The sequence below is a fragment of the Callionymus lyra genome, chromosome 8 (assembly GCF_982586985.1).
Source record: "Callionymus lyra chromosome 8, fCalLyr1.hap1.1, whole genome shotgun sequence".
In the NCBI taxonomy this organism is placed as follows: Eukaryota; Metazoa; Chordata; class Actinopteri; order Syngnathiformes; family Callionymidae; genus Callionymus; species Callionymus lyra.
The window spans coordinates 11,467,936-11,484,164 of record NC_141825.1 but is presented as its reverse complement, the minus strand read 5'-3'; the positions used below and the strand labels follow the sequence as shown (position 1 = coordinate 11,484,164).

At 37.3% G+C, this 16,229-nt stretch overlaps 1 protein-coding gene across 1 annotated transcript in view; it reads left to right on the top strand.

The window, feature by feature from the left end:
• Window positions 1–9,393: 9,393 nt before the first annotated feature.
• ldlrad3 (low density lipoprotein receptor class A domain containing 3) overlaps window positions 9,394–16,229 on the top strand; it is an 81,444-nt gene continuing 74,608 nt past the window's right edge. The window contains exon 1 of the mRNA XM_087797593.1: window positions 9,394–9,783. Coding sequence (XP_087653719.1) covers window positions 9,741–9,783 — 43 coding nt within the window. The 5' untranslated portion in view covers window positions 9,394–9,740. The remainder of the gene's footprint in view (window positions 9,784–16,229) is intronic.

Sequence of the window (16,229 nt, the reverse complement as noted above, 5' to 3'; positions counted from 1 at the left end):
CAACAAACTGGCCACAATTCAGCCGTCCAAATGAGGGCGAAGAACCCGAGTCCCATCACAACACCCCCATCCTCTGGCCCCTCCACTCTGCTCCCAAACCACTTTACCCACGGACCTCTGTTGTTTTGACTTTCCCCCTCTTCAAATCGAAACTCAAAACCCACCGTATTGAAGACCCCGTATCACCTTCCTTTCATCTACCGTCACCATATACTTTTGTGTTGTTTTTTTTATGCAGCTGCCTTTTATTATGTGGTTATATTATATTTAGTAATTTTATTATACTGTCGTACTATAAGTGATTGTAATTATTTCTCCCTTCAAAGCTTTGACAGCTAACTTTTAAATCAAATCTATTATCACTCGTGGCCACTCTCAGTGTCAATTATATCTGTGAATAACTTATTACTTTTTACTACGATTGATGTCACCTTGAGAAAAAAGGAATCGATACGTCCTTAAACAGGAAACCCAGTAATTCTCACATAACAATGTCTTACCTAAAATTGATGAGCACCATAGTCATCCACCCAAGACGTTATCAGAACAAGCCAGTTATAGATACCAGTCTATATTGATGTTTTCTGGAGCCATATAAACTAATAAACCTTCACATTAATTGAAGCAGCTGGCGGGTTTTAAGACAGTAAGTAAGTGAGTAAGTAATTTTTATTTGTATAGCGCTTTTCCAGACCAGGGTCACAAAGCGCTTAAACAATCAAAACAATATTCAATAAAGTATATATTTTAAAGATCAAGATAAAACTGATAACACAACAGGAGTTCCAGAAAATCAAGGAAAAGCCTGAACAAATAGAAACGTCTTAAGATGTTTCTTAAAGGAGTCAGTAGATCCATCAAGCGCAAAGAGAGAGGAAGATCGTTCCAAAGCTTAGGAGCAACAGCCTGAAAAGATTTCTCTCCTCTGGTCCTGAACCGTGTTCAGAAACCATAAGTAGATTCTGATCCACAGACCTCAGAGCCCAAGCTGGGGTGTAAGGCTGGATCAGATCACTGATGGAAGGAGGAGCCTGACCATGAATAGATCTGAAAGTAAGAACCAGAATTTTAAAGTTGATCCTGAAAGAAACTGGAAGCCAGTAATGAGTTTTAAGGATCGGAGAAATGTGAGTTCTTCTACTAGAGCTTGGTCAGAATTCTCGCTGCAGAGTTCTGAATCAACTGCAGGCGAGACAGCTCCTTCTTGTTAAGAGATGAAAACAAACTGTTACAATAGTCCAGACGAGAAGACAGAAACGCATGGATTACAAGCTCCAGATCATGTTCCGACTATATTTTCCTAAATTTAGAGATTTTTCTCAGTTGAAGGAAACAGTTTCTGGTCAGTTGTCTGCAGTGTTGAACAAGAGACATGTCTTTATCAAATATAACACCCAGGTTTCTCAGGCTCAGTTTGACAGACTGACCTAAGTCACCCAAGTACTGACTCAACCCTGGAACCTTATCATCAGGAGCAATCACCAGAGTTTCAGTTTTGTCCACATTTAGCTGCAAAGTTTTTTCACTCAGCCGTTGTTTGATTTCTAGCAAACAATTGACTAAGCTGTTAAGCCTCTGGGGCTCAGTTGGATCAAAAGAGCAGTAGAGCTGGATGTAATCAGCAAAAATGTGGTAAGAAACATAAGGAAATCTCTGAATGATTTTACCGAGGGGAATCAAGTACAGAAAAAACAATATAGGACCCATAACAGAACCTTGAGGGACTCCACACAACAGATCTGCCGATTCAGACCTCATTTGATTGGCAGATACACTAAAACTGCGCCCAGTCTGACACTAATACAGTGATGCTATCAATGGAAGTATTATATGAAACATATTATATTTTCTTAACACAATAACAGAAATTTAGTTGAGTCTTTTGAAGAGAGAGTTAAAATCCAAAAAAGGGTTACTTTGAAATGTCCCTGAAAGGTTTCTCTTCATCACAAACATATTCTGTAGTTTCCTTTTCTATACCCCCTTTTGTCAGTATATACAACATATATTATATATATATACATACATACATTTAGTTTTTCTCCTTATTTTCCTACATGAAGGGTTGAATACGGTCGGAAGTTGTTTTCTCCCATGAATACATATACAGTACACTGATTTAATTTACTACCTATTTCCCAACTATTACTCTTCAGTGAAGATTGAATTTGTTGTCCAGGGAGAGATGAGATCAGCTATTATTTGGTCACAAAGTAACCTCTATTGCAGCGGAGTCCTTGGATCTTAGCCGCGAACAGCATGCGCGTGTCCGATGCTTCCGCAAACAATAAATCAAAATTGAAATTGAATAAACACTCATGCTATCATTTCGGGGTGACACTGAAGATCATACAGTTTACATTTTTTGCCTAAAGACAACAGCTACGCCTGATTGATGAATCCATGATGAGGACTCACGTTGAAGAAATGCCCACTAATTATGGATAAGTGAAAGGAGATTGCCCATTACTCAGGCGGACATGACCTTGTGGAGGCTGCCTGTTTAGAACTGCCACTACTGTTGATGTGCTAATGGACCACTGGGACCTTGGGCACTCGCTCAGCTCCGCAGTGTAAATAAAACCCTTTTCCATTTGCAATTTTAAGCAAATTTGTTGCGTTAATATCGGCTCGAAAGTGATCCCTCTTCTCCAACAGTTATGGCTTGTTAATGACCCGTGACTGCTGGAGATGAAAAAACTAAATAGAATGTAATACCTTTGCGCATCATCATCTTTAACCATAATGTATTTTTTTGGGGATCTGTTGAATCAGCATTTATATTTAAAATGTGGATGTTCTCCCTTTGTTGCGTGGCTTTACCTCCTCCCACAGTCCAAAAACAAACAGAGGTTGATTGAGAACTTTGGAAATTATCCACAGGTATGAGAGTGTCCCCTGCCTCTCGCCCTATGATACTGGGATAGGCTCCAGTCTCCCTGCGACCCCGGTAAGGAATAAAGCGGTAGAAAATGAATGAATGAATGAATTTTTTTTTTGTCATCATCATAATGTTGGCAACAAATATAAACTATAAATACATGTTTTTTAATGTTTTACAATAAAGCCTTACATAAAATCAAAGGCGTCTGGTACATAATAAAGTTTTTATTTTATTTTTTAAAACCAGGCTACCGAGATTAGATTAATTTATTAAATATCTGTTGATGCTGAAGGCATTTGTCGCTACACATTCCTGCTGGCCTCTCTATAATCCCAAATCGATATCTGTTCCTCATCCGGTTCCCTGCCAGACACTTTTGGATTGATGCGCACGTACGCAATCCTCTCCTCTCCGCTGCCATGATCCAATTGTTGATGTTTATCAGCAACCGATCGAGACTGATGGCACTTGAGGGACATTTGTGCGATACTTTATTAAGGCATAAACCGAGGCATTTAGGAGACAAAGGTTAATACAACTGCAGGAAGTGCATAAGCTGTGATTAAAGTATTACAGATTCCACAGAGGTGACGTTATCTCTATTTGTGGGTGAACCAGGATTCATGGAAACGATTCCTTCCACACGCTCTTATATGATTGGTGTGACGCACGCTGTTTAATGGAATTATGTCGTATTGCCCACGCTTAAGACCATATTGAATGTCTACAGATCTAATAAAGTCTAATTTGGTCTAATTCAAGGGCAGGTTATATTAAATTTGAGGTTCCCTTCAGGAGCAGAGGAAGGAGACCCTCTTAAAGTTCACTTTTTAATGTTTATTTGTCAAATTAAAAGTCACTTTAATTACATTTTTTTGAAGTGAAAAGTTGAAAGTAAAAACCCAACTCTCCTGGTTTACTCACATGTTTCAAATGTTCCTCTCCAAGGATCAGTCCCTCATCATGATGATGATTTGAAGTGATTGCTCCTTATAAAGTTCTCACCCATCTGCTCTCGTAACCTCTCGTTCGCTGAGATTTCAGAGTCCATTATGACGTAAAAATTACTTCGCTCCTCCTGCAGCCAGCTGCAATCACGCACATTTTGTTTATACAACGAGTCCCTTGGAGGTGGAGACTTCCTGGATTGATGACGTGCGTTGACACACCACGATGCTTGACCAATCACAGCAGAAGGGGTGTGGTTATGGTAAACACAATTTAATCTCCAGAGAAATGGTCTTTTCAGTGGCTGAGGCTTTAACACATGTTTTAATGTAAATATTTTAATTAAAAGAGTTTTGTACAAACAGACACTAACTGAATTCCAAACAGCATAGCCATTCATGTGGTTCTCTTTATCCTGGGCGGCAGTCTTGGCAAAGTGATCTTGGCATTGAACATGTCAGTATGATGTAATTCCACTTAACTCTTCCTGATGATCTAACCTACATATAATGGTACCGTATGCAAAATCATACAGATACTTAAAGGGCACCTAATGTGCTGATTTTAGTGTCTCTTAAATTGATCTAGGATCTCTATTATACTCATCAGTATGTTTCTTTTTGCACAACACTCTCATTTAATGAAGATAATTACATTAGAAAATATGGCCGTCCACTTAAAAATGGGCTGTTTTGTCTGAGAAGAAATCTCGTCCAAGCAACCACGCCCACTCTGCTCTGATTGGTCACAAAAACACAAAATGCATTCAAGGACTCACGTAAATTTCAAACTCACCCCTAAAACTCCCATTTTGTACATTAAAAACGAATAATAAAAATAAGGTTTGCTGCTTAATGAACACATTACAAAAACACCTAAAGGCAGAAGTAACTCTCACCATGTTTACATAAATATTTATTTTGTTTCACAATTAACATGTAGGTACTTAACTGATTTAGGGCTTCTAGGGGAGGACGCTTCCACCAGAGTGATGTCAGAATGTATAATTTAAACTGAGATCTCCTTTGGCAAGATTTCAGACGGGGGAGAACTTTATTAAGTAATAACTTCAAAACGGAACAACGTCATGATGAATGAACTACTGCATTCTGAAGAGGATGACTTCAACATTTACAACATGTGAATAAGTCAGGAGAGTTGGGTTTTCACATTAGGTGCCCTTTAAACAAAAGAGATTTTTCTAAATTTAAACAAAAAACATTTTCCAGTTCTCTACAGTAATACATTTTTGCCTGAGCAATGTTCTGTCAGGGCCAAATTGTGTTAGTGAGGAGCTTTGTCATACAAGTTCCTAAGCTGATTAAAGCCAGTGCTTAGGATTACTGTTGTGACTACATCTTACAATATATGTTGAAGGTTTGTATTTTAGACAAAACATTTTATCAAGAAGATGACACTTGTGTGCATTGGTTGACTGGTAGTGGCTGTTTTACTAATGGTTTTGACGCTGATAACTAGTGAAGCTTCATGAAACAGTCTCATGTTGTTTAGAGGTCAGTAGGTGGCGCCACCAGTTTAAAAATGATGTGATGTTTCATTAAAACAAAGGAAAATAGTGAAGAGACCGCCATCTAGTGGACTCTGAAAATAATGACACTGCTTCATGTAGCTTTATCAGACTATCACTACTGATACTGATAACCTAATAGAGAAATAAGAAACCAAAATTTGGAATCAGATCTCAATTGTCAAAACCAGACCAGACTTAGCGAAATAGATTTTGTCTCTGAATATTTTGTAAAAAGGAACTGAGCTCAGGAAGTGACAATACCAGTGAGTGAAACTATCAATGGCCAGGAAATAAGATATCAGTGTATTGTATTGTGAAAAGTAAAGTCAATAAACAGACGAAACAGGCGAATAAAGGGGGAATCTCATCATACAGTAGTTAATGTGAGGTTTGAATTGAGAGTGTCTGGGGATGTTGAGATTAGAAATGAATAAATCAAAGACACATGTGGGGAAGTTGGGGAGACCTGACGGCTCAGACACGTCAAAAGATAGGACAGTGGATGACGAATGTTGGAGAAGACAGTTGTTACAGCTGTACAAGGTCACAATTAAGGTTATGAACTCAGTTGAAGATTCAAAGACTCTCCATTAGAACAACATGAGTACATAAACATCTTAAGAAATTTTTATTTGTGAGGGCTTTTCCTTGATTTTCTGGAACTCAGCGTTATTTTGACCTTTTTAGTATATATTTTATTGAGTATTGTTTTAATTGTTTAAGCACTTTGTGACCCTGGTCTAGAAAAGTGCTCTATAAATATAAATTACTTACTTACTTACTTACTTACAATGGCCTACGTGGACGTAGAACTCGACTGGAAGGTATATTAGAAAATATATCCTGGAATAAAAGTGCTTTTTTTTATCTCAGGATATTTTCCCGGTGTCTGACATGACAAGGACGTGTCACCCTACAGCTCATATGAACTCCATCGTCTTAGCTCGCTCTTCTTCCTTCCCCTTCCTCCTTTCTTCATGTCCTCATTTCATGAAGTGATCTATGAGGCCGTCCCTCGGCGGACTCAGCTCTTTTTGGCTTGCTTAGCTTGCTTTAAGTAATTGCTGGAAGCATGACGCATGACGAGAGCGATAACTTGCCCCGATAAATTTAGCTCTGACAGGATTTTACGAATGGATCTTTTACTTGATAGACTAAATCATTTGGTCTCAGGAGGATGTTGTAGTTTATGAATAGTTTGATGATTGGTTCTAGGAAAAAAAGTGGCCAGTGTTTAAACTCAGGCTAATCCATTTTTGCTTTGTTACTCTTGAAATATCCTTTTGATGTGAAGTGAGTGATGGTCACTTTTGAAGGTTTTTGCACGAACAAAACACGCAATTTAACTTTTACATTTAGCTTGAAATACAGTGAAGTTTTCTCAGATTCTTCAGTAAAAATACTCATAGAATTACTATTAAATATTTAATACTGATCAACCATTATTATCTGATGATTTTTTATTTAATTTACAAGTAAGGAACTACATTTAAGTGTAATTATGTTTTTTCTTTTACCAAATTCTGGTCAATTCCTTGTTGAATTTCATGTTGAAACATTATACAATGATTATGACAAACACTTTAAAATGACATCAAATTAAAATTCATTCATTCATTCATTTTCTACCGCTTTATCCCTTATGGGGATCGCTGGGAGACTGGAGCCTATCCCAGTTTTATTGGGCGAGAGGCAGGGGTCACCCTGGACAGGACGCCAGTGTGTGATACTCCTGTGTATTTTTAAATTAAAATATATTAAAAAAAAGATTAAAAAATAATTGAAGCAAAAGTAAAAAACACACAAGCATATGCAGGCAAACAGATACATAAACCAGAAAAATAATAAAGACAAACAAAGATAAATAATTTGAAATAAAAAGGTAGTATTGCCAAATTGCATGAAAACGATCCCCTTTTAAAAGTAAACAATTAGGAAAAACTAGACATTATGAGCCGACAATGGTCTCTAATGGTCAAATCTAATGTCTTTTTCAACTTTGCTCCATAGAACAAAGATCCCTGAGCTCCCCACGACTTATAATCATTATAAATATAATTTATGTGCCTCATAGACATTTTCCAAATCCTGGCAATAATTGGGTTCCTCCACCGAACAGCTGCCTATATTGGGGTTTAATGTCCCATAATGAGTCCATTTCTTGGCTGGCGGCTAATTAGCTCTGGACTGTTTGTAAATGACTGGCTGTAATTGATGGGAGATAATGATGTTATGTGTGTCACCTTTTTACAATATAGCTGTGACAAGCTCACAACAACCACTCGCTAGTGATGGTATATGTGCTGAAAAATCTGTTTTGAATTAATATATCTGCTATTCACTTCTGTGAGGTCTTGAAATGGCTCCACTCTACCTCAAGACTATCTTCACGAAGGCCTCCAGCAACAATGGCTGAGTGAATATGAGGACAACGGGCCCCTGTAGGGACGCCTCACGTAACCCAAACCGTAGTCATATCCGAAGCACATCTGAGTGACATCCCCGCGAGCCTAAGAAAAGCTCTGAATAAATAAAGAGTTAGCTTGAAAAAGACATCCCGTCTCAGATCCTTCAAAGCAGACTATCAACAAATGTGTTAGAAGCAACATTACCATCTTCTTCTCTGGTCCTTCCTCATTCCTTTTCATGGTTGTTATTGAAACATGTTTCCAGTCATTTTTACGTCAGCAGAAGTTGTACCACGAGACTCCCAAAGCACCCAGTAATTCTTGGAACTAAAATTTAATCTTTGACGATTCATCTTTTATTATTAAGAAGCTGATCCGATTTATTTATATATATTTTTTGCTTAATTCATGGATTATGAAGTATTTTTGATAGAAATTAAAATCACACAGGGGGTAAAAGAAAATGTACATTCATTTAACGGTCTATAATAATCAATATCTTGACCCGGCCTCTGGGTCAAGGTGACCCGAAAACAAATGTATTTGAGGTATACCAACAGGTCACACAAAGGGTTTTTGGGACCCAGAGGTCGCACAAGGGTTAAGTGAATGTTACTCCATTTTTATTGTTGAATGCTAATGCTAACACTGGCTTTAAAAATAAATAAATAAATAAAAGCGTCTTTGTTTAAATAATAAAAAATTTAAAAATCTAAAATTCTATACAGTATTAGGTTCGGTAGAACTTTATTGATCTCAGGATATACAGTATTATAGTCTTACTTCAACTGTAAAGTGTCTTGAGATAACTTTGTTATACTTAAAAAACAGAGAGCGGTCTTGATTTTTTATTAAATGTAAAAATGAGTTGAAGTTCTATTTTCAATAAACACTTAGTTGGGCAGTGTTGTTTTTGGGTATCACATGAAACTATAGTTTTACTAAGACATACAACTTAAATAAATAAAGTTCTTGGAGTGCATTAGAATCCAAATCGAAATTTTTTATTGCTAGTGAAGTGTAAACGCAACTTTTTTTGTGTGTTGGCACTTCAGAATATAGTAATGAAACAACACACAAAATAAGCAACAGAAAAAAGGAACCAAGCTTTGCTTTAGCTTTAGCTTTTTAAATGGATCTACTGACTCCTTTAAGAAACATCTTAAGACGTTTTTATTTGTTCAGGCTTTTCCTTGATTTTCTTGAACTCCTGTTGTGTTATCAGTTTTATCTTTTGATCTTTAAAGTGTATATTTTATTGAATATTGTTTTGATTGTTTAAGCGCTTTGTGACCCTGGTCTGGAAAAACGCTATATAAATAAAAATTACTTACTTACTTACTTACTTATTGTTTGTTATTATAAATATGTAAAATGGTTCAAAGTAAAAATTCACCATTTCTGTTTTTACCTTTTCTTACCATGTTATAAAGTTGAAAAACTAACATGAATATGAGAAAAACATGAATGAACAGATACATAAAATAAAAGTATAGTGTAAAAATTAACAATTAACTAAGCATCAAGTATTTAATCAAATAGTTTGTATTTAATTCAGTCTGTCTCGTTAAATCACTGCTTTTAACATCCGCAGCTCGAGAACCTTTTTATCCCCCTGAGCCTGACCTCTGCTCTCCGGCTCTTCTGCCTCCGACTCCGCCTCTCTCAGCAGCCACACACCGACCTCCTCCAGCCCTTTGCTCGCCGCCACCTCGCACCAGGTCCAACACCCGTTTTCTTCCCCCCCTCTCTCAACTTTTACCCGGACTTTACTGACCCGGGTAAAAAAAAGAAAGAAAAACCCGTTTCTTCCGCCAAATGCATAGAAAGAAAAAGTAGTTCGTCGTCGTCCGGCCGTTGAAGTTTCTCCTTCTTCTTTCTTCTTCTTCGTCCCCCCCTCACTCCCGGTCACAGTTTGAAGCCCCGGCGGTGGAGCAGGACGAGCCCCGGAGGGGGGACGGGAGACCGCATGATGTGGATCTGGTACCTCCTGCTTGGCTCAAAAACAGTCGGTAAGTTCTCGAAAAAAAAGATGCCGGGGGAGAGAAAAAAGTAGCGCCGCAGTGACGGGGCAGCTTCAGTGGGCTACAGGGGGCTAACGCTAGTTAGCAACTTCTCTCCTGTTTATATTGTGAGGAGGGGAAGAAAAAAAAATGTCTGGGGGAACATGTGGAGGGACTTTAAATCTTTTTTGATTTTGACGGTGTTTGTCAGCCGAGCCTCCTTCATCCCCCGGTGCGTGAGCCGGGTTGGGTGTCCTGCTGGTTTAAGTTATGAGCGGGATGTTGTTGACAGGCCAGTGTGTTGACAAGTCAATCTGCTGCTCCACCATGACAGCTGCTGCTGCTGCTGGACCAGGATTCTTGGATCTCCTGTTCACAGAGTTTGCTCTCTTTTTTAAATGTCCCACGGTCGGAGGGATCACACGTGACAGTCACGGAGGAAAAAAACATGTTATCTCATGATGTGGTTTGAATTTACTGCGTGTTAAGCCTGTTTTAGGTATTTATTTTGATATTGTTTGGTCAAATTTCCATTTGAAACTTCTGTAAGAAACAGCTAATACCAGTGTAGTAACATCTCATTGTGGTTCTGTGATTATTATTATTATTATTAGTTTAACATTACCATTGCCAAGTGGTGTGTATTGCACATGAATCTCGGGATACAATACGTATCACGATATTACAATGTATTGCAATACTGTAGGGACAATGACACATTTGTAATATTGTCAGAGTACTCTGGCGTTGCAGAATTTACAGAAGACAGGACTTTTGACTTGAAGTCGTAATCGTTCATTTTGAAACCAAAATATGTCCAAACATCGGCTTTAAAGGCTTCTGCAGTGGACTGTATCCTCTGGTACTCAGTCACAGAACGTGATTGTATCAATGCAAATATAGTTTTTAGTGCTCTTTATTTTATATTGTTTTTCCTTTGTGTCTTTTAACTGTGCTGTCACTGTACAGCACTTTGTAACGACTGTTGTTGTTTTTAAAGTGCTTTATAAATAAATGTTTAGTTGAGTTGAGGTGAAACAGATTCACTTTTTATTGAAAATTATCAAAAATACCAACCAGGTCATCGGGAGGGCGGCGCCCCAGCCACCACTGCTTAAACGTTATCTGATTAGTATAAAACAGATAGTGGCAGTTTAGATATATCTCATCGTGGTTAGGTGGTAACCATTATTTGTTTAGATTGGCCTCGCCAAGCTGTGTTTATTGGCAAGACTATGTGTCACAATACTGAATATTGCGATACTGTTTGTAGTATTGATTACTTGACTCTGGCGATGCAGAATTTACAGACCACATGACCTCTTGACTAAGTTGTAACTACTTTCATTTGTTTTGACCCAAATATGTTCAAACATGTACTTTAAAAGCTGGTGGAGTCTGTATCCTCTCATACTCAGTTATTGCGGGACTTTATTGTTCGTATAGCTGCGGGGTACACAATGTCTTGTGGCTGGTTAAAGCAACTTGAACTGCAACACAAAAATTAACTCTGAGAATATCTGCAGGTTAGTTGTGAATAAATACAATTATATACAATTCTATCAGAATTGTACACAGACTGTATTGAAATTATAAAATCTATTTTTGAGGGAAAGTATCGTCAAAAATATATAAATATTTTGTCACAACCATAGTGGACAGGTTTCATTTCCATCTCAGTTAAACATAAACAGTAGAAACAATGATATATATTAGATTTGTTGTAATTACTCTGGAGCTTATTTATGAAGATCCACATTTCTGTATAACAAGTAAAAACTAAAACTGATTGTGGGTCATATACTAAGTCTGTGTGTTCAAATGCAAACTGCGGAAAAATATTAGAGACACAACAACGATTGTCAATCAGAAGCTTTTGTGTTGCGTTATAGCATCAAAGCTCTATGTGCAGGTTTTAATTCACAGTGTCATGCAATATTCCACCTCCGCTGTGTTAGGAGAGATTCAAACTTAAAATGTTACCCAAAATTTAACACAGTTGCACTTCCTGACTTGAAGGTCGATTGCTCCACCAGTGCAGGTGCCCACATTCAGAGCACGCTAAATAATTACAAATACAATGTGTGTGAATTAATAAGTTTACCTTCCAGAGCACAAATAGTTTTAAGTTAAAACAGATACAATAGCGAGGTCATTCATTATAAGGTTGGACTTTTGTTGGACAGTACCCCTTTTATTTGATGTATATCCTAATGAATCTAGGTAATATAACATTAGAAATGTTGCATAAATTGGTTAAATCAAGTTTAGAACTACATCATAAGTGGGAATTTTGTACTTCAGTCGAGTAAATATAATAAATATGACTCCTTACAAGAAAGATAAATTACTTGTGTGTATATCAAAGAAAATACTTTCATACTCAGCATTTTTGCTTATCTCTTGATAACCTGAAGTGGACAATTGAAGTCAAACTATTTAAGCAGAACTTAAAGTCAAGTTAACTTAATAAAAAACTGAAGAAATTGTGTACAAAAGCAACCCCAATTAAAAATCTATCCCCATGCTATCTTGTAAAAATCTATGCATTTCTACAGTTAAATGGACCCAGACAACAAAGATGCTGTATTTTAGTATTCCTTTTGCTTATTTCTCCACCTTTTTGTCATTAAGAACCCACCACAGCATCTCCAACAATTCATCACAGCAACCTTGGAGCCACAACTGTTTTCGCAAATGGCAAAAAAGCGATTCATCATTTCCTACCTATTATTCCACTTTTTCACCATGTAGTCTGGCATTTGTTCTGAACATCGTTTATAATCTATTTATACTTATTTTCTCTCATTTTCTTGACATTTGTTTCTGGGAGCTAACTATTGATAATCACTAGTTGACATTTGGGAAAATGGCAACTGAATGAATCCATGTATTATTAATGAATGCTCAAAGTAATCATATTATATTATACATGATGATAATCAGTAGAATCTGAGGTATAATATTGTTCATTAAATACTTAATTGTTGTGCTACTGTTCTTTTATAAGTTATTCAAATAATGAATGCAATCATTATCAACATACAGTCCTTTAGTTAGCATGGGTAATTCAGTTAATATGTTACTTTTAACTTCTTTTTTTTTTAACTCAGTTGTTAAAATCAATTACCAATGAGATTGATATTATTATTATCTTTTCATGCCATCTGTGCATGAAAAGATTGTAGAAACCTTGTCTATAAACTTTTTTTAGCGGTCTTTTGGAGTAAACATCTCCCTTCGTGAACAGATGCTTGCAAGAAAGATTTGAAAGGTCATGTCTAGCTGCTGTGAGGAATTTTGGATGAAGCCGCGATGACTAATACGCTGCTGTGATGTTCAGAGTGGAAAGGTTCAAAGGTTACCGTGGCTCCGAAACACCAACCAAAGCTGCCGTCTGTCCGAGTTAAGTCTGCGCCTGGATGGAAAAGGATTTAGTTCAGAACAGAAATCTGTTTTGTCAGGATTTTTCATTTCCTTCAATCGAACATTTTATTCTTTCTGAACCACTATAGCCATTGAAAAGACCAAACATTTCTTAAACAACATGGTGAAACGTTTCCTCATACGACCATCAAATGGAAAGCTCACATCACGCACTCGTACAAATAAGAATTTATCAGTCAAGCCTCTATTGATTCCATCTGCTTCTATTACCCCTTGTCCCATTATCGTGTCATCTACCCTTAATGACTCTCACTTATCGATCTTTGTGGGTGTTGGCATTTATTTGGCACATCAAAGTGACACATAAAAGACAGAATACGCCTCTATCTGCCCATTTGTGGAAGAATTTCCTGCAAGATGTCAGCGCAAAGAAATGGAAAAGTTAGTCTCGTCACTTGATTCTCGGTAATTCTTCGCAACAGACCATATTGTGTTTTGTTTTTGGTTGTCACGGCTGCTTAAACCTCCATGAGTTTTGATTTGATTTAGAAGAAGGAAGATAAATGACACAATTTGTTGCATCCTACCTTCCATCTGATCTTGTTTCTTTGAAAAGAAAGACACTAAATGGGATGCTCAAGCAAAATAGAATTTGAGAAACTCAAGTAAAACTTTTTTAAGCCCTTCAAATCTTTACATTCAACACATAATTTCCCTTAAACAATGTCAGTTTCATTCATGACAAACGACTTGAAAAGCACTGACACTTTGTGTACCTCTGCCAAGGTGCTTATTTTATTTGACATTATACAAACAAAGCATGTTCATGTTATTAATAAATCAATGATGAAGTAAGTGTATCAGATCATCCCAAAGAGAAACTTCCTAGGATCGAGGGGTTGAGTGGATTTGCAGTGCCCTAATCCCTGAGCCACTAGTTCCCAGTGGTGCCTTCTGGAGCCTTCAAATGTTTACCAAGTCGCACCTATTGACCTTAAAACAGTGTGGAATGAACAACAACAGCACATTTTGTCAGTCACATAAAAGTAGATTTATTTCAGTGATTCTTTCGTATGCTGCGTTTTTTTAAGTAGGGATAAACTTATGGTGCTGATACTGATACCGATTCCTGGACTTTGAGTATCGATCCGATACTTTGAGATGGTCATGAATTTAATAAAAAGCAACTACAAATTTAGTATTTATTTCCCAGATCCAAAACCTCGCATTTTGAACTACTTGAAGGACCGTTCACCTCAATAATTTTGACCACTTTTTATGTTATATTTTACACTTTTATAAGGACAACATGAAGCTTCTCTCGCTTCTGCAGAACAGACAGCAAAGTCAACTGCTTTGTTTCATCTGTCTTCCTGTTTTTTTTAACCACATATTCTTTGACGTGATTCTTCTTTAGATGCTGAATCAAGTAAGTGGCGTTGAATCTTTTGGCGTGACTCCTCTGTTGCTTGACAGACACTGGCGCGTGGCGTCATCTCCGTCTACATTCCATAGATTGGCTTTGTAGATTTAACCTTTCTTTGAGATACCTGATCCAACTTTGAGACGCTGGAGCCAATACCAGGATATCAGGATGCACTCGGTGCATTCCTACTTCTAGGTAAGCTCGATTCTAACCTGTCCTGAAATGTGCAAAACAAAAACAATAATAATCACTCTAGTTACGCTATGAAACCAGCGGCTCTTGTAATGTCAAAGTATGATTATGTATAAATGGTTCTTATGCATTAAAAAGTGTATTTTGTAGTTATTATTCATTTACATTTTTACATACCACTTATTTACTTTTTTCCTCCTTTTTTATGTAGTTTTTTGAGTATATATTAATCCCTTAAAATATTGTTTTTAAGTTAGTTGAATAATTGTTTCTGAAAAAAAAACATATATTCAAGAATAAAATTGCATCTTATTTAGCTTAATAAATGTCATGGCCTAATGACAAATGTCCTTTTTTATTTAGGGATTTTCTCGTCTTTCTTTATGCTTGACGGCCCCTAACAACATTCCCAGAATTTAATGTGGCCCTTGAAGAATCATAATTGCCCACCCCTGTTGTAGATGATCTGGGATATTTTAGGCAACAGTGCAGCAGTGGGCAAACACAACCGATGTTTACTCCATCTGTGTCTCTAGCTAGGTAATGCTTGCTTCCCGCTTCAGAATTTACACTCACATTTCGATGTATTCTGTCGCTTTATGAATTTGTATCAGGGGTAAATGAAGAAAATGTAACCAAATGATAATACAGCAACACAAATATTTTTGTGATATTGCTGTTTGTTGTTTTTTCCTAGACCATTATTAAAGATGACACCCTGTTGACTTGGTAAACCATGCCGACATTAACACACAATTGACTTATTTAAACATCTGCTCGCAGCACAGATTGTGTTCATAATATGCACCATTTAACCATCAAAAGTGCATTAACCTTCCCGTTAAGGAGCGTGGATTCCACCTCGTGTGCACCATTTGATCCGCCGGGTCACCTTGCCCATGCAACACACCTCCATATATATGCATATGAGTATGGTGACTTCCTTCCTCTGAGAAATGAATGACCCCCACACTGTGTCCCCTGTGTTGGTTTGCTTGCAGTCAGAAGAGGAATGGACGCTGGCAGGCTGACAGCTGGCTTCCCTGCTGTTCCCCGTGATCAGCAGTCATTTGCTGCTCTGTGTCTCGCAGCCACCGTGGCAGCCAGTCTGGGTACTTGCGGGGCTATTTTGGACCCAGATTCTATCGTCCCTCTGTCAAAACAAACAAACACAACCTTAAAGGTCAACTAAAACCCAGACAAAAGGAAAGATAGTATCAAGGCTAGCTCATCCTTACTTTGTTTGTAGACCCGGGAGAAGATATGTGTAGCATCAGTGGGTTTTTTTGGGAGAGAAAGCTTTGGAATTACTCTTAGTGGTCACTTGAGGTTTCTGTAATAGAAGTGGAAGTAGATTTTTATCTTTTTGAAAAAGCACTTTTTGATAACCCTATATTCGAAAGTATTACTTTTAATGAGAAACTTAATATATCTTGAAAATATTTTTCTT